Source organism: Balaenoptera physalus (assembly GCF_965194825.1).
Source record: "Balaenoptera physalus genome assembly, chromosome: X".
Lineage (NCBI taxonomy): Eukaryota > Metazoa > Chordata > Mammalia > Artiodactyla > Balaenopteridae > Balaenoptera > Balaenoptera physalus.
This window is the reverse complement of record NC_138903.1, coordinates 129712239-129736085: the sequence shown is the minus strand read 5'-3', so window position 1 is coordinate 129736085 and position 23847 is coordinate 129712239. Positions and strand designations below refer to the sequence as shown.

The following is a 23847-nucleotide window of genomic DNA, read 5'->3' as shown; positions in this document are numbered from 1 at the left end:
CTACTCACTCAAGATAAAAAGCTCTAAACTAATTAGGGCTAGAAGGGTATCTAGAAAAAAAAACCTAGTTAAAAATGCTTAATGGTTAAAGACTAAATACCTTCCCCCTAAGATTGGAAACCAGGCAAGTATGTCCACTTCAGTACATCTATTCAACACTGTACTGGAGGTCCTAGCCACAAATATAATACAAGAAAAAGAAATAAAAGGGATAAAGATTCAAAAGGAAGGAGTAAATCTGTTATTTGCAGACAACATGATGTCTATGTAGAAAATCTCAAGTACTCTACCAAAGAAGCTACTAAATCTAATAAGTGAATTTAGCAAAAGTTGCAGGATACAAAGTAAATATACGAAAAAGTGTACTGCATTTCTATATGCTAGCAATGAGAAAATGGACACTTTTTAAAAAAAAAATACTATCATTTACTGCAACTTTCCTATAAACCTAATAATATTTAAAATTAAAAGTTTATGAGGGCTTCCCTGGTGGCGCAGTGGTTGAGAATCTGCCTGCCAGTGCAGGGGACACGGGTTCGAGCCCTGGTCTGGGAAGATCCCACATGCCACGGAGCAACTAGGCCCGTGAGCCACAATTACTGAGCCTGCGCGTCTGGAACCTGTGCTCCGCAACAAGAGAGGCCGCAATAATGAGAGGCCCGCACACCGCGATGAAGAGTGGCCCCCACTTGCCGCAACTAGAGAAAGCCCTCGCACAGAAACGAAGACCCAACATAGCCATAAATAAATAAATTAAATAAATTAAAAGAAAAAAAAAGCTCATGAAAAACTACCACTGACAACAGTATCAAAATATGAAATACTTAGAGATATATTTAACAAAATATGTGCAAGACATACTCTGAAACCTAACACTACCAAAAAATTAAAGATCTAAATAAATGGAGAGACACACCATTTTTATAGATTAAAAAATTCAATATTGTTAAAATTTACATCCTCTATTAGTTTCCTATGGTTGCTATAACAATTTACCATGAACTTGATGGTTTAAAACAATACACATTTATTCTCTTATAGTTCTGCAGGCTAAAGGTCCACAATGGGGTTCACTACATTAAAACTAAGGTGTCAGCAGGGCCATGTCTCCAGAGACTAGGAGAGAATCCATTCCTTGCCTTTTCAAGTTTCTAGAGCTGCATTCCTTGCACTACTTTGGGCCCCTTCCTCCATCATCAAAATCAGAAGGGCAGCATCTTCAAATCTCTTTCTCTGCCTCAATCGCACGGCCTTCTCCTCCTAATAGTATCTCCTTCTGCCTCCCTCTTATATGGAAACCCATGAATGTATTTAGGGCCTGCCTGGATAATCCAGAATACTCTCCCCATCTCAAGATCTTTAACTTAATCACATCTTTTGCCATATAAGATAATATTCACCTTTTTGCCACAGAAGGTAATATACACAGGTTCCATGGATTAGGAAGTAGGTATCTTTGAGGGACATTATTTAGCCTACCATACTCATCAGATTATTCAAAAGATTCAATGCATGTAGTCCCATTTTTGCTTTTGTTTCTCCTGCCTGAGGAGACATATCCAAAAAAATATTGCTAAGACTGATGTCAAAGAGCATACTGCCTACGTCTTCTTCTAGGATTTTTATGGTTTCAGGTCTTACATTTAAGTCTTTAATCCATTTAAGTCTTTAATCATTTCTGTATATGGTATGAGAAAGTAGTCTAGTTTGATAACATCTTACACTGTCAGAATGGCTATTATAAAAAAAAAGACAACAGATAACAAGTGTTGGTGAGGATGTGAAGAAAAGGGAACCCCTGTGCACTGTTGGCAGGAACATAAATTGGTGCAACCACTATGGAAAATGGTACAGAGGTTCCTCAAAAAATGAAAAATAGAACTACCATGTGATCCACCAATTCCACTCCTGGGGATTTATCTGAAGAAAACAAAAACACTAATTCAAAAAGATATATGTACCCCTATGTTCACTGCAGCCTTATTTACAGTAGCTAAGATATAGAGGCACCCTAAGTGCCCATTGATAGATGAATGTTTAAAAAAGATGTGGAGTGTGTGTGTGTGTGTGTGTGTGTGTGTGTGTGTGTGTGTGTAATGGAATATTACTCAGCCACAAAAAAGAATGAAATCTTGTCATTTGTGACAACATGGATGGACCTGCAGGGTATTATGCCAAGTGAAATGAGTCAGACAGAGAAAGACAAATACTGTATAACTGCATTTATATGTGGACCCTAAAAAAGCAAATTAACAAACATAACAAAACAGAGTCCTAGATACAGAGAATAAACAGGTGGTTGCCAGAGGGGAGGAGAGGAAGGGAGGAGAGAAATAAGTGAGGGAGATTAAGAAGCACAACTTCCAGCTACAAAATAAATGAGTCATGGGTATGAAATGTACAGTGTGGGGAATATAGTCAAAAATAATATAATATCTTTGAATAGTGACAGATGGTAACTAGACTTATTGTGGTGATCATTTAAGAATGTATAGAAATATAGAATCACTTTGTTGTACACCAGGAACTAACATAATGTTGTAGGTCAATTATACCTCAAAAACAAACAAACCAATAGAAAAAGAGATTAGATTTGTGGTTACCGGAGGTCGGGGTTAGGGGAGGGGGAATTGGATGAAGGCAGTCAAAAGGTAGAAACTTCCTGTTATAAGATAAATAAGTATTAGAAAAGTATTTTACAACATGATAAATGTAATTAACACTGCCGTATGTTACACATGAAAGTTGTTAAGAGAGTACATCCTAAGAGTTCTCACCGCAATGAAAAATATATTTTTTCTTTTTCTTTTATTTTGTATCTATATGAGATGATTAATGTTCACTAAACTTACTGTGGTAATAATTTCATGATGTATGTAAGTCAAATCATTATGCTGTGTCTAAACTTACACAGTGCTGTATGTCACCTATATTTCAATAAAACTGGAAGAAAAAAACACACAATAAAGCAAGGCACAATAAAGTAAAGCGCAATAAAACGAGGTATGCCTGTATGCATTTAAAGTTCCACCATGTCTCTTCATGGCTTGATAGCTCATTTCCTTTTAGTGTTAAACAAGATTCCACTGGAATAAATAATAAACCACAGTTTATTTATCCATTCACCCATTGAGGGACATCTTGGTTGCTTCCAAGTTTTGGCAACTATGAATAAAGCTGCTATAAAAATATAGAAAAAAAAAGATTCAATGCAATGCCAATGAAAATCCAAGCAGCCTCTTCTGCAGAAATTGACATACTGGTTCTAAAAATTATATGAAAATGCAAAAGACCTCAAATGGGCAGAACAATTGTGAGAAAGAACAAAGTTGGAGAAACTATATCACGTGCTTATACTGCATGTTTTCATGGCTTACTATAGAGCTACAATAATCAAGACAATGTAGGATTAGCATCAGGAGAGACACAGAGAACAGAGTCCAAAAACATACCTATACATACATGGTCAAAGGTGCCAAGGCAATTCAATAGAAAAAGAATTGGGCTTCTATAAATGGTGCTGAAACAACTGGATAGATGGGAAAAATGAACCTAGACTCTTAACCTCACAGCGTATGACAATCGTTGCTAAGGAGGTAGAGCAAATGGAACCCTCATATATCGCTGGTAGGAATGCAGTGTAGCCACTTTAGAAAGCACTTTGGTAGTTTCTCATAAAGTTAAGTATACCCTTACTCTACAGCCCAGCAATCCCATACCTAGGTATTTACTTAAGAAAAAGGAAAACATATGTCCACATGAAGACTTGTGTTCAAATGTTCAAAGCAGCTTTATTTATAATAGCCACTGGAAACAACCCAAATGTCCAAAAACTGGTGAATGGTTAAACCAACTGAGGTATGTCTATTCAAATGGAATACTAATCAGCAGGAAAAAGGAACAAACTAGGGATGCAAGCAACAACATGGATAACCTCAAATGCACTATGCTAAGTAAAATAACTCAGACTGAAAACACAACACACTGTATGTCTCCACTTATTTGACATTGTGGAAAAGGCAAAAGTATAGATACAGAAAACAGATCAGTGTGATTACCCGTGGCTGTGTTGGGGGAAAGGATGACTACAAAAGGACACGAGGGAAGATTTTGCAGTGATAGAACTTTCCTATATCTCTATCTTTGGGTGGTGCTTACACAAGTGAATGGGCTTATCAAAACTCATAGGACTGTGCACTAAAAAAACGGTAAAATTTACTGCATGTAAAACATACTTCAATAAACCTGGCATATCTATTGATCTATCTACACATATACAACGTCCATGGCTAACATTTACTGGCTATTTATGGAATGTCAGGTAATGTCACTTAAGCCTCACAACAACCCTACGAAGGAGGCACTTTCACTATTCCCATTTTACAGATGTGAAATGAAGGCTTCGAAGTTAAATAACTTGTCCAAGCAGCTAGAGGCTCACAGAGCTGAGATTCAAACTAAGATCTATTTGACTCCAAAGTCCTTTTAATTGAGTACTATACGATACTCACTTTATACTAATAATTCAACATTCTTGGAAAAGCGTCTGGATAGATACACACTGAGGCCTAACCATGCTCTCCAGTGGAGAGGATTACGGACAGTCTTTACACTCTTGCTTATGACTGCTGATTTTTCTGCAAGGTACATATACTACTTTTGTATTATGAGAAATAACATAAGAAACTTCAACTGGAAAAAAAGAGAGAGCTTTTAAGGAGATGGGACCCACAAAATTCAACTCAGAAGCAAACCTCCAAGAGTGTAAACAATGGTGGGAGGGCCATCAGATTTGGAGAGATTGCTAACTAGAGTGTCTATATAGCCTTTTATTAGCATACTAATACTTTCACAGTATTCTCCGCTACAAAACCAGGGTAATATGTACCCCATAAGGTGGCCGTGAATATAAAATAATGAATATGAAAAGTGCTCTAGGTAAAGCATTAAATTAGTGGTTCTCAAAATTTTTTGCATCAGGACTCCTTTACATTCTTAAAAATGACTGAGGACTCTAAAGAGCTTTGTTTATAAGGGTTATACCTACTGCTATTCACTGTATCAGATTTTAAAACTGTCATTTAAAAGATATTTATTACTTCATTAAAAATAATAATAAACACATTACATATTAACATAAACAACATAATTTTAATGAAAAGAAACTATTTTCCGAAATTGTTTTTAGAGTTTTGCAATTTTTAAAAAATGTCTGGCTTCATAGCAGACACCTAGATTATATCTATATCTGCATTCATTCTGTTGAAGTATGTTGTCTGGGTTCAAGCATATGGAGAAAAAAAGTGACATCACAGAGATACGTCATCAGAAAAGAACTGAGTATTTTGATTGCTCTTTCAGATAACTGGATATTTTTCTTCCACAGGACACCAAAAGTCAACAAGTGGTAGTTCCTTGATGTGGAATCTGAAACGCTATCAAGGAACTTTTTTTTGTTTTTTTGGCCACACCTCGAGGCTTACGGGATTTTAGTTCCCAGACTAGGGAATGAACCCAGGCCCTAGGCAGTGAAAGCACCGAGTCCTAACCACTGGACCGCCAGGGAATTCCTTCAGTGAACCTTTTGTAGTCTGCTACCTTAAAATCCACTGGTCTCTCTTGCACTTTGAATGAATCTTTTATCCCTGCATGATTATAACGCCATATAGGTCGACCAGAAAATACTGGTTCACTGAGTAATGAAGATCTTTAAACACTGACACATTTCACTATACAATAGCAACAAAAAAATCACATTAGTTAATATCACAACCCACTTCATCAGAAATCTTTTAAGTTTTGGAAGGCTGTCAAGCTCATGGTGGTGAATACAACTTTTCAGAAATTTGGGTTTTCCCTTGAAAGCTCAAGTTTAACCAAGAAAAGCAGAAAACACCATCAGCTGTTTTCCTCGAAGTAACAGGTTCGCTGGCACTTTTCAGCAAACATCTGTCAAATACCCTAGTACACTTAGCCACAATCTTGTCTGTTAGCTGTCCTTCCAGGTAAAAATGGCGTTCCGTGAAAAAAGCAGCTCGCAACTCAGGCGCATGAGTGCTTTCCCTTGAGTCAACGACTACACTTCAGTGTAGAGCAGATGGCCTTTAGGCGTCCTTCCTATTTTGTCACCCGGAATAGTAAAATAGCTGTGTACACAAGGGTCAAGACTGAATGAGGCTGGCATTTTTTCTGCTTTATTAAGGAGATTCTTAAGTGGAGCAGACTTTTTTAACCTGCAAGCACACTATGAAGCATCCAATGACAATGAGTACGAAGTACGATCTCCTGGCACCAGCTTGCTTTGTGCTCAGTTTACCCGGCACAGTACAAACGTCAACCCAGAGAAAGAGGTCGAGAACATCTTAGTATTATTATGAAAATAGTTCTGAGCTCGCAGACCCCTGGAAGAGTTCTCAAGGCCCCAAGGGGGTCTGTGAAAAATAGTCTGACAACCGCTGCACTAAATACATGTTAGTTATGATTACTCATGCTCAGAAACAAGGGGAGGCTTTTTTTTTTTTTTAATGAGGAGAAATGGATATCCTCACATGCCACTCATGTGACTGCCAACTGGTGCAGCCAATTTTAAACTTTTTTTAAAATTTTTATTTATTTATTTTATTTATGGCTGTGTTGGGTCTTCGTTTCTGTGCGAGGGCTTTCTCTAGTTGTGGCAAGCGGGGGCCACTCTTCATCGCGGTGCGCGGGCCTCTCACTGTCGCAGCCTCTCCTGTCGCGGAGCACAGGCTCCAGATACGCAGGCTCAGTAATTGTGGCTCACGGGCCCAGCTGTTCTGCGGCATGTGGGATCTTCCCAGACCAGGGCTCGAACCCGTGTCCCCTGCATTGGCAGGCAGATTCTCAACCACTACGCCACCACGGAAGCCCAATAAGGGGAGGCTTTTACAAGCTGCCACAAAGAAAAAGAGAGCTACCACTGAAAAATGGCAAGAGAAGAATGACTTCGTTCCTAGACTTCGGAAAAGAAAAGGGCTTGAGGGGGGATCCACGAGCTAATAGAAATGGAGTGATCACCACAAACAGAGAAAGTCACCAGCCGAGAGGACTTTTTCTCTCTGACAGCAAAGGGGGATATCACAAAATCTAGAAAATCAGAACCAATTTGTCAACCAAAGCCCTCGGCTACACATATCATTACCAGAAACAATGGACTGGAAAACAGAAAGGACATTTAAAAGAAAAAAGTGGAGGGAGAGTAAACCCTGTAAGCTAAATTCATTATCTTCCCTAAAAGAGTTCTCTTATTTAATAGAAGAAAAGAGTAGTGGAAATAATAAAAATTTAAATGTTGGAAAAGTGAGTATTTTATAATTTTTGACATAATTTAAAGGGAAATTAAGAGCTCTGGGTCTATTACATGAAAAATTAAAAATATAAAGGAAACAAGATGAACTTACAAGAGGACAAATAACAGTACAAAATATAACTCCTTCAAATACTGGTGCTGGAAAAATATAAAGAGGATGAAGTATCCTGGTATTACTTTTCTATTGCTGCCATACAAAATTAGCACCAACTCAGTGGCTTAAAAAGCACAAAGTATCTTTACAGTTCTGAATGTCGAAAGTCTGAAATGGTCTCACTGGGCGAAAATCAAGGTGTCACCAGGGCTGTGATCCTTCCGGAGGCTCTAAGAGAGAATGTTTCCCTGTCTCAGCAGCTTCTAGAGGCTGCCTCATAGCTTGCCTCATGACCCCCTGCTCCAGTTTCAAAGCTCCAGCACTCCTCCCCACATTGACTCTCTCTGACCTCCTCTTCTGCCTCCCTCTTCTACATTTAAGACCTGGGATTATGGGTCCAGCCGGAGAATCCAGAATAATCTCCCTGTTTTCAGGTCAGCTGATTAACAACCATAATTCCAGCTGCTACCTTAATTTCCCTTTACCATGTAATGGAACATATTCCCAGGTTCCAAGGATTAGGATGTGGGCACATTTGGGGGAGGGGTGTCATTAGTCTGCCTATCACAGGCCTAAAATGAGAAAGGTCACTTACTGGATTAAAAAATAAAATCTAAATCTGTTGCAGCCAAGAGTCACAGTTGCAACCAATGACAAAAGTCAAACCAATTACAAGAAAGGAGATGACACAGGTTTATTATGACTGAGTAAGGACAAGAGAAGCAGTTTACTAGGACAGTAATTTGATCAATTAGATTTCAAAATAAAAAGCATTAAAACAACTAATAAAGAAAATCTAAATAATGAAAATCTAACAACATGACCATAGAATATGGAAATAATCTGACAAGATTTCTTGTACAAATATACAGAGATATTTTCATTGGGGGCTTCTACATGCTACTATTAAATCATGACAGATAAAGCAGACAAAGTTCCTAAGGAAATTATGGAAATGAACGCTAGAGTAGATAAAAATAGCATGGTTCTATCGAAGCAAAAAAAAATATGCTTTCTTTACATGTGTACAGATTTTTTCCAGAGGGAAAAAAAGGATCATGGGGCACCAATACAAAATACACACAAATCTAACTTAAAACTTTAAAAGCTGTTTGAGCGTGTGGGAAAGAAACAGTCTCTGCCCTGAAGATGCTCAAAGACTAACAGGAGCAGAGGGGGATCAAGCAACTATATATCATGGCAAACTGGGACATGGAAGGTTCATTTCCCTGGGAGAGCTGGGAAGGGAGGTGGGGTTTGGGGATAGGGAATTCCAGACAAAGGGAATAAGAGTTTTTAAAGCATGAGACAGTCTTTTGTACCCCAGGAGACTAGAACACATGGAGTACGCTCTGTAAATCTTGGGGTGTGGAGTGCTGGGGAGACGGGAGAGAAGGCACCAGAGGAAACAAGGGAAAGGTAGAATGGGGGATTTGAATACCAAGGTAAAGTCCTTAGAATTTATTACTAGGCAACAGGGGGCCGCTGAAGATTTTCTGAGCAAAAGAGTGACAGAAGGTAGAGAAGAGTGTGTAAGGTAGATTGTAGTTGGTAGAGACTGGAGGCAGAAATTCTACACAAGTCATAATAAACTGACAAAATAGACTGAAAATTGCCTAACCTGGGACTTCCCTGGTGGCGCAGTGGTTAAGAACCCGCCTGCCAATGCAGGGGACACGGGTTCGAGGCCTGGTCCGGGAAGATCCCACGTGCCGCGGAGCAACTAAGCCCATGCGCCACAACTACTGAGCCTGCGCCCTAGAGCCCGCGAGCCACAAGTACTGAAGCCTGCGAGCCACAAGTACTGAAGCCCGCGAGCCGCAACTACTGAAGCCCACGTGCCTAGAGCCCGTGCTCCGCAACAAGAGAAGCCACCGCAATGAGAAGCCCTCGCACCGCAAAGAAGAGTAGCCCCCACTCGCCGCAACTAGAGAAAGCCCGCGCTCAACAATGAAGACCCAGTGCAGCCCAAATAAATAAATAAAATAAAATAAACCGTGATCACTGTAGAAAAAAGAAAGACTGATAAAAGCTCCAAATATAAAAAAAAATTTTTAAACTAAACATAAAAATAAAAAAGCCTGAACTACTATGAGTTACTTTTCAAGAAACATTCAGACCAGAGTCCAAGTATAAAAACAGACTGCTCAATTCTCCACACATCAGCAAATGGAGGTTCCAATGGATATTCTGGCATCAAACCACTACTTCCTTAATTTCACTTTTCCAATTACACCTTAAAAGTGAATTTACCCCACTCTCATCTGAGTCTGTAATGCCAGTACAAGATCACTAAGTAGTGTCACATGGGTCAAACTACAAAGCTAGTATCCTCTCTGAAATGTACACAGAGCTTTCTGCCTGAGGCTCAAATTCCCTCTCTCCACCTTGGGCGGAAGGGAAAAAAGGATTTAGAGAGGGAGGGAATATACCCAGTAAAGAGATGACACTGTGCGTACAAACGTTCTATTATCTTGTTTTCTGCAAGTCAAAAGAATGCAGCTGGACTCTTTTTAGACCCATCAGTTTTCTCCAGGGAAAGCTGCTGGCTTTAACTGGAGCAGGCACACATGCACACGCACATGCTCTGGGCGACACATCCCTGTGAGCGCCTCTCTGTCTACAACTTTAGAGAACAGCTCCAGCTGACAAACTGCTAATTGACACTCTCCCAGCGTTTTAAAGGAACTGCACCTCTTACACTGAGCAGAACCTTACGAACAAAATTTAAAGTCATTTCCTGACAAGAAAGTACAAAAGCCAAATAAAAACAAATCACTCTTGAGGAGGACTAGAGAGAGCCCGGGCCTGTGGGAACTGTTTCCCAGCTGTGTGGTTGTGCGTGGGTCACTCTCTCCTCATTGGGTTGCTCCTATATCCACTCATGAAGATAAGGGGATATGAGAGCCCTGTGTAAATGATGGATTTTACCCATTTTAGCTGCTACTACTATTACAAAAGAGAAAAGTTATAACAATCTCATTTAGCCATCAGTTTTCTCACTATTAGGTCATAGGTGACAAACTACGAATCGTCAGTTATAAAGAACCTATCTCGAGAGTTGAAGGCTTTCATCTTAAATTCTAGTCTCCTCGTACAGGCATGGCCTATAATCAGGCAAGGCAATTAGAAACCCCAAGCTCAATACTGGGAAGCTTCACTCCCAAAGTCCTAGGAAACGACCTAAAATGCCTCCAGTCCACTGCCTCTCCCCTACAACACAGAGTTCCCCACTGGCTCACAGCAATCTGTACTCAACATCCACTCACTCAGCACATTTATCCAACACCTCACCCTCCTGGCCTTCAAAGAACTCACAGCCAAGAAACATATGCGTGTAATTAGCAAGTAACGGGAATGATATTTTTGAAACCAGAAATTCTGCATTCAAATGAGACGGGTCTCCTTTAAACAGTCCCCCTGGGAGGCAATGCACTAATTCCACTTCCTTGCTCAAACCATCTTTGGAGCTTTCCTCCTGGAATCGCCTTGAGAGCCTGCAGTCCGTTCTTCTGAATACCCCCAGTGGTGCCAAATCTTCACTGAGAGTGGATTTTTGGAAACGGCCAAAAGTCAGTCAGAGCCAAGTTTAGTGGATAGGATGTGTGATCAAACTAGGTAGCACTAGTTTGGTTAAAAAATGATATATGACTATAAAGCAATGAGATGGATTTTCTTACAGGATTTGCTTCCAAGGAAATTTCAAATGAGTAACAAGGGGTATGAGCAATGGAATAGGTATATATTTACCTTTTCCCTAAGTAACTGCTTTGAAAGATAATACTCATTTATTTGGATGCGTAAGCTCGAACACAAGGTTTGCTTTGCTTAATCACAACTCATAAATAGAAGGCTCCTTAGTATATCGGACCTCCTGTGCCACGGCTGGGGTGGGGGGATGTCACTAAATCAGAAGGGGGGCATGCATACCAGAAAGAGCACAGGTTTCAGAAGGAGACCAACTTGTTCGACTCCTGACTTGGCCCCTCACCGCCTGTGTGACTTCAGGGAAGTCACAAGCTAAGACTCTGCAAAACAAGGCTGACATCGAAGGCTGTTGTAAAGGTTCAACATAATGGGTGCAGAGCACTGATATTGTGCCTGGCACGTGGTAGGTGTCCCAGAAGTCATAGCTATTATTAATAACCTCAGTATAATCAACAAGCTTTTCTTACTAGAGGTAGTTTGAGATGACAGAATGACAGATAAACAGACATTTGGGTGGTGAAGAGGTCACTGACAGTACCAACATACACTCACTATTGATGGATCTGGAGCCTGCTTTAAGAAAAAAACAGTAATGTGTCAAAAACATTTACAGTAATTGTTAACACTACGTGTAGTATTTTTAAGTCACGTGACAGGCGTTGCCCGCAATGCCCCTACCACACTGACCTTTCAGCACTGTCTTAACACACCAGGCCATCCCATGACCCCGCGCCTCTGCATATTTTGTCCCTCCTAAGATGCCTTTCCTGCCCTCTTGTCTGACAAAAGCCTATAACTATACCCTTCAGAATCGAGCTCTGGAACCTTCCCTGCCCACGCTAGACAGAATTAGTGGCTCTGCCCCTTGTGTTCCCGCAGCATTGGGTTCTTTGGTTCTTCTGTCTGGAATGCCTTGCCCTGTGTTGAATTTTAATGTTTCCATTTCTGCTTCTTCCGCCGGGCTCGAGCGGGGAGGGACCACGTCCCATTCACTCTTGTACTTCGGGCGCCCGGCACATCTCTGGCACACAGTAGGAACCAGGGAGATGTGTGATGAGGTAATGCTTTACATATACTTTACAAATGCCTCTTAAAGGTCAGGTAGCTGCCTGTTGTTAATTACCCGCAATCACATTCATTTTTCCAGACTTCGAATAAGACACAAGATCACAGACACTCACATAGACTCCAGAATGGCTTTAGATGTTGCAGCATATGGAAGTTTCTAAATGCTACTGACCTCAGGACTCCACCCCTACACGACGGAATGGCCAGAGCAGCGTTCCTCAGCCTTTGTCCCAGTCCAGGACACCTGTGGGATGCACCACACTCCATCTGGAGCTCACTGCGGCTGACTCAGAAGGCCTAGCAGAGTTCTCACAGCCTTCGAGCACTGCCTGGCTACCAGGGCTGAAGGGCCTTCTCTGAGCCAGCAACTGCACAAGGCAGCAGGAAATCCCAAGGCTCCGTGGTGGGGACAGGGCGCCGGCTTAATGCCACCTATTCCCACATCTCTACCTCCCAGGAACACCTCAGGATCCAAGTCTGTCAATTCCGTATACTTCTAAGAGTTTGCCTATTCAATAAATAGGGCTCCCTAGCTGTTAGGAAGCCTTGGGCATTCAGGGAAGGACTTGGTGGGTCCGGGGTGTCTGCTTCAGCAAGCCTTAACCTATGTAACTAAAAAGAAGCTCATGATCAACCAGTGCTGAGCCAGATGGAAGTAGGCAGAGGGTCAGCTGGCAGTCCTGTGCATCTGAGTGTTGACAGTTGTGAATCATTCTCTGTCAGTGTAGTTTTCCAGAGCCTTGGCAATACAGTAGCGGATTCAGACTCCCAAGATCAAAAGGTTGGAAAGGAGATCTGGAGCCATGGCCCATGCCTTGGGGCCCACCAAGCCATGACAGTGACTATTCCTGTGACACACACAACCCACAAAGTCAAGGCAGCCACGGTCTGCTTAGCGTCATGGTGTTCCCAGCTCTCCAATGGAATGGCTGCATTCTGAAGGAGGGAAGAAGGTGAGAGGAAAGAGAACCAGGCCGCAGACCAGGAGGAAGGCAGTGACTCTGGAGAGTGAGTCGTTCGTTCATTCATTCATTCATCCATCCATCCCACAAATACTTTTTGAGCCAGGTACTATTCCAGGTATGCAGGCTACCATAACACGCAGAGTCATGGCCCTGCCCCCATGGAGCTCAGAGTTTCATAGGGGAGACAGGCATTAGTCAAACAAGCACACAGACAAATACAAGGGTACAGATGAGTGTACGATGGAGGAACACAGCACACCACACAGACTGTACAAACAGGGCTCAGTGCGCTGGGTGGGGAAGTCAGAAAAGCTGCCCTCAGCAAGCAACAAGTGAGCTGAGATCTCAAGGAGAAACAGAAGCTAACAAGGTAAGGAGGAGAGGAGGAGAGAGAGGGAAACACTCCCGGCAAAGAGAACAGTGTGTGCTAAGGTGCTGGGCTAGGAGGGAAGTGTTGAACTGGCTCTGAATTCCAGGCGGGGAGCGAGGCAGTGGCACCAAGGTTTGAGGCCCTGGCACAAGGTCTCCTCCTGTCTACAGCCCGCGGTTTGCTCTTCGAGCTGTCTGGAAGGTCCTCCTCAGCATGGAGCAAGACTAAAAACTAAAGAACAATGTCGAAAACGAGGTGTGCCCACAAGACATGACACACCACCAGCTGAGAGCTGGCACCTGCCAACATGAGCTGGCCACCGTCTCAGGAGTCCCCACTGCGAGGAAACACGGCTCTCTCCCACCGACTCAACACGGCATCAGGAAAACAAAAACGAAAACGGCATCCTATAAAAGACCTTCAAACTTTTCAGGGAGATGTGCATCTCAATCCCAATAGAATTAAAGGGTTGATAAGTACGTTGATGTTGACTATAAACCTGTTTAGATACCTGGTATTTAATTGTCATTTTCCTGTGCCAATTTCCGGGGGCGGGGCGGTGGGGGGGGGCGGGGGCAGAAAGAAGCTACTACAGGAAAAAATGGTTAAGGATGTTATCTGGGCAGCACTACTTTGTTTCAGCAAGTGTTAGCCAGTTCCATCACTCCAGGCAGCTGTTTGTGGCTTCGGAATGATCTGTCACCTTGCAAAGTTGTCCTGGAACCTTCTATTTGTAAAGCGCTTTACAATCAATCATTAATTTGGCCTCTCTATCCTGCTGAGAGATTATACTCATTCGGCCTATAAAACAAACAGATAAGTGAGTGGCCCAAGGACACAAAACAATTCAGCTTTCACTTATCTTTCTTATCACCATCGCCAAACAATGTAGATACACAAGGCCTATCCGACTCCGGCACCAGCCCTGCTACCCTGGAGAGCAATCCTCACCCCTAGGAGCAGCAGAGGAAGGCGCTGCAGTCGGTTCTCAGCCACCTGCTCTCAACAAGCCCCTCTATGCAGAGCACCTTCAAGGCCAACAGTGATAATGACTGCACCGCGATGTGGACAGTGGCACTCCAGACTAAACAGAACATGAACTCGGTGGTGCTCCAAGAGGAATAAGAGCACCCAGGAAGTCACAATGGCTCGTACCTTAAAATGTCAGCGTCCCTAAGGAGGCTGCACCCCCAACACACACACGCACTCATCCTCTCTCCCTCCCAAGACACCCCCCACAAGCAGCCTGGAAGGTGGCCTCCACTGGGCTCCCACAGCACAACACCGCACTGTGCTGTCAATCATCTATTGGCCTGCCCTTCTCCACCCTCACGCTTGGCCCTCTCAGCAGCTGAAGCAGCCGGCATGGGACCTGGCACAGGAAAGGTTTATTGAGTGCGTGCCTTCCACCAGCAAATAAGGGAGCTAGGCACTCCCTTCACAGAGCAGTGGACTTCGGAGACCAGCTAGGCCAACTCCTTATTTTTCAGATGAGCAGAGGATCCCCCAGCTACATACGGCCTGCTCTCCAATCCAGGTCTTTAGGTTCAGTTTAGTTCCACAAACATTTGGTAAGTGCCTACTATGTGTCAGACACAGTGGGAGCTGCGGGGAATAGAGATTTGAGCAGGAGACGGTCTCTGCTTTAGGGAGTTCACAGCCTGGGGAGGTAAGAGAGCTACAGAACACTTGGGCAAGTCCAAGGACAGACGCTCGATTCCTTAGCCAGTGTTCCTTCCTCCCGGTCCACTGGCTAGTCCCCATCTGGGAAACAGGACAGCAATATCTGCTTCCTGCAAATCAACTTAGAGTCAAGACTGATGAGAAAACGTGTACGGAAAATTGTCAGGTTTACCCCCCAAAAGCGTTATGTAAGGTCCTGCCATACCCTGACACGGACTCCAAGCATTCAACAGTGTTTCAGACATCAGTTCCACAAAGAAGCACACAAGCGAGGGATGGGCATACGTCCAAGGCAAACCTCAAGGGCTGGGAGGAACTGGAGGAAACAGCTGGGGTGGGGGGTAGGGGTGTCGGGTCAAGTGAACCGGCCCTGGCGCGGGGAACGCATGGCAGGCAGCGGGTGCCAGAAGATGGAGCGGAGAGAGGGCAGTTGGGACAGCGACGAGGGAGGGAGGGAGGGCGGGCAAGCGGGGAGGCGCGGGGTTCCCGCGGGGCGGGGACCGCGGCCGGGAGGGTCTAGATGGGGCGGCGGGCCGGGGGCTGAAGGCAGCGGGCGCGGGAGGAGGCAGAGGGCCGGCGCCGAGGCCGACCGGTTTTCCGGGGAGGCTCGGGCAGGCCCCGCCGCCCGCCACAGCATCACGGACGCCGTGCCTCCCCGAGCCGTGCGGGCGGCGCCTCACCTCGGGTTGAAGTCCTGGAAGAGGCCCCTCAGGTTCATGGCGAAGAACTTTACCGCGCCGTCCTCCTCCTCCTCCTCCTCCCCACCCCGCCCCCCGCGCCGCGCAGCCTGCGCGTTACAGCGGGCTCATGGTGCCAGCGCGAGCCGCGTCCCAGTCGTCGTCGTCGCCGCCGCCGCCGCCGCCCCGAGAAACCTGAGCCGCCCCTCCCACCCCTCCTTCCGGGCTTCCGTAGGCCTCCGCGCATGCGCCCCGAGCCCCGCCCGGCAGGCCGGAGCAGTGCCGCGAGCGGCGCGCGAGGCCGCTTTCCCGGCTCACGGTGCGCGGAGGTTCCGGCCCCCGGCTCCGCGACCGGCGGAGGAGACGGCGGGGGCGACGGAGGCTGGAGGGACCGGGAACCCGGGGGAGGGCGTGGAGAGCTGAGCGGGGTCGCTGACTCGGCGCAGGCCCGCGGGGAGCGAGCGCGCCGCCGGCGAGTCCCGCGGGGAGGTCTTCGCGGACACCTGTCACCTTGGCCCGCGCTGCCTTCTGGAGGTTTCCTCCAGCGAGAACTGAGCCTTGGGGGTGGTGGCCCCGGGTGACACGTTGCATTTTGGCCATCTCCTCCCAGGCCTTCACCTGTCAAATCTGTCAGTGACTGCGTCTCAACTTCCCTCCCAAGGCCCAGGTCAGCGCGTGGAGATATGCTGGCAGCCCCAAGCTCAGGCTACCCTGCACCAATCATCTGCCCTCCCTACCGCCTTCCCCTCCTCGGCTGCCTCTCTCCGTTGGCAGCGGACCTGTTCACTGGGTTGGTGGGGGTGAGGGTAGGGGTGCCCAAACTGGAAATGTGGGAGTCATTCTCGCTTTGCTAACCTAGTTCAGAGACTCCTTGCCTCCTGCCCAGACTCTCTGGTCACCTCCCACCCGGCCCAGCTCTGTCTCCACTCTAAGCCATGCTATTTATAACTGCCAGGTTCATTTTCTGTGGGCAAGTCAACATCTTTGAGCCTCATTTTTTCTCCTCTGCAAAATGGAGACGATAAAATCTACTTCCTAAACTTGTTGGGAAGATTCAGTGAGCTAGCGTGCATAACACACTGCCTGGTGCACGCTAGGTGCTCAGAGAACGCTGTTGCTATCTGGTGCTTCTTCAGGGGCCTACCTCCTCAAGGAGTCTGTTTACTTTTGGAATTAGAGAGCAGGACAAGCTCACGGCAGGTGGCCTGGTCTACCTCCTTCACTTCGGCTGATTTAAGAGTTTTCCATGAGCACAGCGATACCTTAGACATTAGTCTGTATCATTATGGATAATAGCTGCATTTTGTAACAATAGCAGAATTTCACAAACGGCAATTTTATAGGACTTAGCCCTGGGGGCAGCTTGAGAAGTTCACAATTATGGTAGTCATAGTTTGCCATGATGGTATCACCTTTCTTCTGTGAACTTGCAAACATTTCACAAGTAGTAATTAGGTTTCCCAAACCCACTGGGGAGTGGGTATTATTATGTGAGCTGTTTCTAAGGATGCGTAACCTGAATCAAGTTTGTTAGCTGCTGAAGCACCAGAACCCTGTCCCAGAGTTTTGGTCTAGCTCCCCTGCCCATCCTCCAAGCGGAGTCTGGTGTGTACCCCTGAGGAGGCTCCCAATGAACATATAAATACAGAAGAGAAAGCTGAGGCCCAGAGAAGCTTGTATAATGTGCCCTGAGCTGCCCAGCTACTAAGGATGTAGGACATGGGGTCCTGCCGAACCTGCAGCCCATACTCTGCAGAAAAGAGGTACTCGCCAGTGACCAGACTGGCCAGCACCACCTTAATTACTGGTGGCCTCACCCCAAATAGGCATTAAGAGTGAGGTTGTTTGTCAGTTCAGACACTTGAATAACAGACACTGTTGCCCTTTCAAGAGCTTCACAGACAGAGACCAGGCAGGCTGCTCAGGGTCCAGAGCCTCAAGGGCAGGCACTACTTTGGTGAGGTCCTAGGGGGTCCCAGAGCTGACCCACTGCTCTGCAAGCCCGCAGTACCCCCTCAACCCGAGATGACCCGGCCAACTGTCAATGTATTGTTTTGCTCTGACAAGCCAAATTGCCAAGGGAGCATAGAGGCCTGTCCACGAGGACATATGGGAAGAATTGGACTACCGAAGGCTTCCCATCCTCAACCTTCGAGAAGTGGATGAACCTAGACTGCCTCAACTTTACTGGCAGCCCAGCCATGTCCTCTCCTGGTGCTCCCATGGAAATAAGAATCAGAACATCCAGGCGTCCCTCTTGTTCTCTCTCCAACAAGTACAAAAGACCCCGCTGCCCATCTGCTGCCCCCCTCAGACCCCTTGCTCAATGTACCACCCTGGGCAGTGGCCCAAAGCTCCCCTGGCCTGTGTGGACAGATCCATGAGGGGCCTGAACATTGAAGAAGGACCCTGAGCCATGCACAGGATGACACCCTCATCATCTCTAGCTAACCCAGACTGGCCACCAAATTTCAGGGCCACCTTACTTAGAGGTTCCCAACAATCTTCATACAAAGGCATGGAATGGCTCTGGATTGAAAAGGCACAAGCCCCAGATAAGCCAGAAAGCAGTTGGTGGCTTGTCCAATTCAACATTCATATTGACTCCAATGTGATGGGGTGGAGGGCGGGCTTCTGAAGAGCAGGGCCCTGAAAGGAGAGAATTCCGGTGCCTTCAGACAGTCTGGTCATGGAGGAACTGGGTCAGGGAAGGAAGTGGCTGGGGCCCAGCTCTCCGCGCTGTGCTGCCAGGGCTCCGCCCCCGGCCCACTGAAGCAGCAGAGTGGAGGGGGCATGGAATTAGAGGACTTAGACCAGCTTCACCGCCGCTCCACTGGCGGGAGGGACAGCTGGGAGCCAATCCCTGGCCAGGCCGGGGGGCCTACCCCAGGGTTCCTGGGGGACCAGTTTGACAGCTTCTTCAGCCGGGAGCCTGTGGCTACAGGCTGACCCTCTCTGGACCTGAAACTCTCCACTCTGAGCTCCTGAAAGGCCACACCCTTAGTGCCACCAATGAGAAAATCCCTGGAGTCCCTGGAGTTCCCAAGACTCCACTTACAAGGTGCCTCCCCCCAGCGCTTCCTTAGAGGGCCCTTGTTTCTGGCTACTTTAGCTTCACTTGCTAAGTGCACCGTCTTTCTGGTCCTGAAAGCTCCCTGGCAGGTGGTTGGAGCCTGGCAGGGAGGTGGCAGAACACAGGGGCTGTGTTTGGGGGCTCGAGGAGCTGGGGAGGGGCTGGGGTGCAGTGGAAGGGGCTGAGGCAGTAGGATCTCTGGTTCTGCTTGGATTGCAGCTGCCCCCGTCTTCCTCCAGAGCCCAGCAGGGGCCACCCCTCATCGGGGAGGCTTCCCTCGAGACTTGCAAACTGCAGCTGCTGAGACAAGAGGGAGAGAGGGGCGTCTCAAGGCCCCACTGGCCATCTTGTCACTTGGACCCGGGAGCGGGTGGGCGAGCACCTCTCGTGGAGAAAGCTTCCCAGGAGGAAGGGAGCACGGGCCGTTTCCTGTTAGAAGGCCAATGGGTAGGCGGTGTCTGGGAGCCTAGAGCCACCAGGATGTCCCTGTGCTTCCACTTTGGACCTCTCTTGCCACCAGGGGCTCCAGGAAGGCTTCCCAGGTGGAGAGGGAGGCTCTGGGCCTCTGCGGAGCGACATCTCAGTGAGGCAGCTCCATACGTTTCTCAGAGAGCTAGATTGCTTTGTCACAGTCTCCGGTCTACACTGGGATCCTTTCACCTCCTAAAATGTTTGCTCCAGCCCCATGGACTGCACACCATCCTGCCCTGGCCTCCCTTCAGTCAGCAGGAGGGGGGCTTTCCCGGGCCTCTGTGTCCTGCGGGCTCAGCTCAGGAGGCCCTTGGGCTTCCTGCTACCGCCTGCACCCCTGCAGTGCAGTATACCATAGGTGCGCAGCAAGTGCCCAGGAAATGAATTTGGGAGTCCGACACACCCAAGAGCCCTGCTACTAAGCAGTTGCCCTTCCTCCCAGGCCTCACCCTGGGTCCACCACCTCTGCCGGAATCATGATCTCTGCTTCCTAAGATTCCAGGAGCTGCAGGCATGATCTGTGGGCAGCCGCACCACATTCTCGCAGGGCATGGACATGCTGAGGCTTCTTGAACAAGTTATACCATGTTTACACAGATGTGAGATAGATCATCCATTTCATAACATATTTTAAATGGAAAAAGAAAAAATCCGTCAAGCAATGTCCAAGTAGATCGTAAGACATACACAGATTCAGGAATATTAAAATGTGGGGGAAGGTAGATCTTGGATACGCAGTAATAATAGCCCCTTGGCAATGAGCACCTACATTGGGTCAGGCACTTCATATGCAGGTGACACCTTGTGGCATATTTGTTAGGGGTTAAATTATGCCCCCAAAAAGATATGCTGAAACCCTCATCCCCAGTACCTGTGAGGGAACTTACTGGGAAATAGGGCCTTTGCAGATGTAGTCGAGTTAAGATGAGGTCATTGCAACAATCCCAGTACTGGGCATATACCCTGAGAAAACCATAATTCAGAAAGAGACATGTACCACAATGTTCATTGCAGCACTATTTACAATAGCCAGGACATGGAAGCAACCTAAGTGTCCAACGACAGATGAATGGATAAAGAGGATGTGGCACATATATATGATGGAATATTACTCAGCCATAAAAAGAAACGAAATTGAGTTATTTGTAGTGAGGTGGATGGACCTAGAGTCTGTCATACAGAGTGAAGTAAGTCAGAAAGAGAAAAACAAATACCGTATGCTAACACATATATATGGAATCTAAAAAAAAAGAAAAAAAAATGGTTCTGAAGAACCTAGGGCGCAGGACAGGAATAAAGATGCAGACGTGTAGAATGGACTTGAGGACACAGGGAGAGGGAAGGGTAAGCTGGGATGAAGTGAGAGAGTGGCATGGACATATATAAACTACTAAATGTAAGATAGATAGCTAGTGGGAAGCAGCCGCATAGCACAGGGAGATCAGCTCGGTGCTTTGTGACCACCTAGAGGGGTGGGATAGGGAGGGTGGGAGGGAGACGCAAGAGGGAGGGGATATGGGGATATATATATATGTATTCATTTTGTCATACAGCAGAAACTAACACAACAATGTAAAGCAATTATACTCCAATAAAGATGTTAAAAACAAACAAACAAAAAAAAGATGAGGTCATTAGACTGGGCCTAATCCCATATGACCGGTATCCTTAGAAGAAGAGGGCAAATTGGCCGTAGGCATGACCAGAGGGGAGACAGCCATGTAAAAATGAAGGCAGAGACTGGAGTAATCTAGCCATAAACCAGGGAACACTTGGGGACATCACGAGATGGAAGAAAGAAGAAAAACCCTCCTCCAGAGCCATCAGAGGAAGCATGGCCCTGCCAGCACCGTGATGTTTTTCACTTGAGCCTTCAGAAAAGGGAGAGAAGTCGCAACCCCACTGGCGACTTCCATTTGTGCTACCTTGTAGGGCGGCTCCAGGAACCGAGCACAATCTCATATCAAGGCTCAGAAGTTGTACTGTTACACTCTCCATTCTACAGATGAGGACGCTGAGAGCCTGACGCCAGACCCTGCCCACGGGGACTCTCCTAAACCCTGTCAAGACGCCACCTCCCCTGAAATGAAGATGAGACCCTGGAGGAGAGGTGGGATCTAGCAGAGAGGGCGTGAGGATGGAGAAGGTTTCGTCTGGACGTGGGGGTCCGAGGCACGGCCCTCTGAAGGCGGCTCTTCTGCGCAGGCTTGGGCCCTGCTCTCTCCTTCCTCTGCCCACTCTGCTCCCGTCTCTCCCGGCGGCGTGGTGGCCCCACCTTCTCCTGCAGGCTCACTTCCCCCGGCAGACTGGCTGTCAGGCAGGCGGCAAGCCTGCATTCAAAGCACGGGGACCGCCGGGCTGGAGGACTCTCACAGTGTCCTCACGGGCGTGAGTGTCTGTGCCCTTCAGGGCCCTGTGGATGACCTCCTCTGGATGCTTGAGCGCACGTGGCTTTGCACCCTGCTGCTGTCTTGTGAATGTCCCTTGGCTTCACACCCTGCATCCCGCCACCATCCCAGCCCTATCCCTGTGCCCAGCCCCGTCCCTGTGCCCAGCCCCAGCTCAGGGACCAAGGACAGGCAAAGGCCCGGGACCCCTTACTTGCTCACGAAGGCCCCTCAAGCAGCAGCCGGCGATGTTTGCCACAGAGGAGGGTAGGCGAGAGGCAGGCAGGAGGTCAGCGCTTTGCCAAGGGGGCTGGAGCTCAGAGCAGACTTTAGCTGGGGCCCGGGAACGGGGGCTTCTCGGGAAACAGGGCCACGGCTGAGACAACTCACACCAGCCCCTCACGGGGCAGGCTCAGGGCACGTAGAGGACGTCAGACCTTCCCGCTGATGGGCAGGGAGCTCCCGTGTGCTCTGCCCCGCCCTGGTCAGGACTGGCTGGGTGCCGGGGTGGTGTGTGCTCGTCCAGAGTCTACTGGGGAGGGTGCTGCTGCCCCCCTGAAAAGTGCCTCCCGGAATGTCCCTGGGGTGCTCTTGGCGTGTCCCGGCCGCTGCTGCCCTGCCTGCCGCGGCCGTGCCTGGGCTAGCACTGTCCCCCATCAGTCAGTTCACTGCACAAACGGGCACTAGGAATCCCTGCTTTCCCCCGGGAGCGCCCCACGGGGGTCTGGTCCTGGAGCACCCATTTCCTGCTGGGGTCCAGGGCTGCAGCTCGCCGGCAGAGGCGCCTGCTCCCACCGGCCGCCCCCGGCCAGCCCAGGGCGGGTCACACGGGGTCTGGTGGGCGCTGCCCCTTCCCCCTCTCTGGGGCGGCTGACCCTCTTCACAGCCTGCATCACCGGGACCCCAAAGCCCTCCCCTGCCTGGCTCCTTTCCACATCCTCATGCGGGTCTGCGGGTGGCTGGGGCCTGGGGGAGCGTCCTGGGGACCACCCCTGCCATCTGCTGCAGCCTGGCCCTCTGCTCAGACACCCTGATCGGGGACACCAGAGTCCTAGCCGGCTCTGCGCGGGGCTCACAAGACGCCCCTCTGCCTCTCACACTCAGGCTCAAAAACCAAAACCTCACGGTCACATTCAGAAGGCCATCAGTGTACTCAAACATTTGGGCATTACGTAGGGAATGATTTCAAAATAACTCGGAAGCACAGAGATTCGCCCCACATCCACGCGGCCATGATTATCATTTACCAACCACGAGGAGACTCGCCGAGTGGCTACATCACGTCCTGCCAGCTCCACCCGAAGCATGATATTGGTGGGAGGGGATGCTTCTCTGGCACTTTCAGATAAACACACATGCATGAGGTCATCAGGACCGGGGCCTAAGCGGCTCTCAGTGCGGGGACAGGCAGGGCAGAAGCCAGGCTGCGCAGACCGAGGCCAGGTTCCGGAGAGAGTGGGCGCTGGGGGCAGCGGGGTCACCCCCGGGGGGGACTCGGGGCTGGGCCCCCCGAGGACGCCCCCGACCCCAACAGGGCCGTTTGGCAGCTGGCGGCTGCCCTCCTGACAGAGACTCAGCACAGCCCCGCGGGGACGGATGTGTGCAGCTCAGGGACCTAAGGGTGCGGGTGGCTTGGGGGAATTCCCTCCGCGGGTTCCCTGTGGGGCAGCCTCTCTCTGGAACACCTCCAACCCTGCCCAGGGCCTTAAAGGCACACAGTCTGGCATCTCACATCTAAGGGTCAAAGGTGCAGGACTTAAGACCCTGGGGGAGGAAACACAGTGGTCTGTGTCTGTGTTGTCATGCCTTGAGGATTAACCCCCGGCCCCGCTGTGCCTTCTACACAGTTGGCCGTGACAAAAGTGCTTCTGCTCAGAATTCAGTGGCAAAAGGTCATCACATGACCCCTCCTAAGTAAAGAGGACTGGCAGTGCTGTGTCCCCATTTGTGCGGGGAGGAGAGGAAGACAAGATGGGGACGAGCACCTGACGTCTCTCCAAGTCCACACTGCCTAGTAGAGGCTC

The 23847-nt window shown here is 48.0% G+C and overlaps 2 protein-coding genes across 3 annotated transcripts in view; both read right to left on the bottom strand.

Annotated features, from left to right (window-relative positions):
• Window positions 1-16089, bottom strand: part of TMEM185A (transmembrane protein 185A) — a 35189-nt gene extending 19100 nt beyond the window's left edge. Inside the window, exon 1 of one of the 2 annotated variants that reach the window (XM_082445800.1) lies at window positions 15896-16089. In XM_082445800.1, the coding sequence (XP_082301926.1) occupies window positions 15896-15933 (38 nt within the window). In that variant the 5' untranslated portion in view covers window positions 15934-16089. The remainder of the gene's footprint in view (window positions 1-15895) is intronic. The other variant, XM_082445799.1, reaches the window with a different exon arrangement.
• The window catches only part of LOC309652234 (uncharacterized protein), an 80555-nt gene that overhangs the window by 41020 nt on the left and 15688 nt on the right, over window positions 1-23847 (bottom strand). The gene's annotated exons all lie outside the window — the stretch shown is intronic.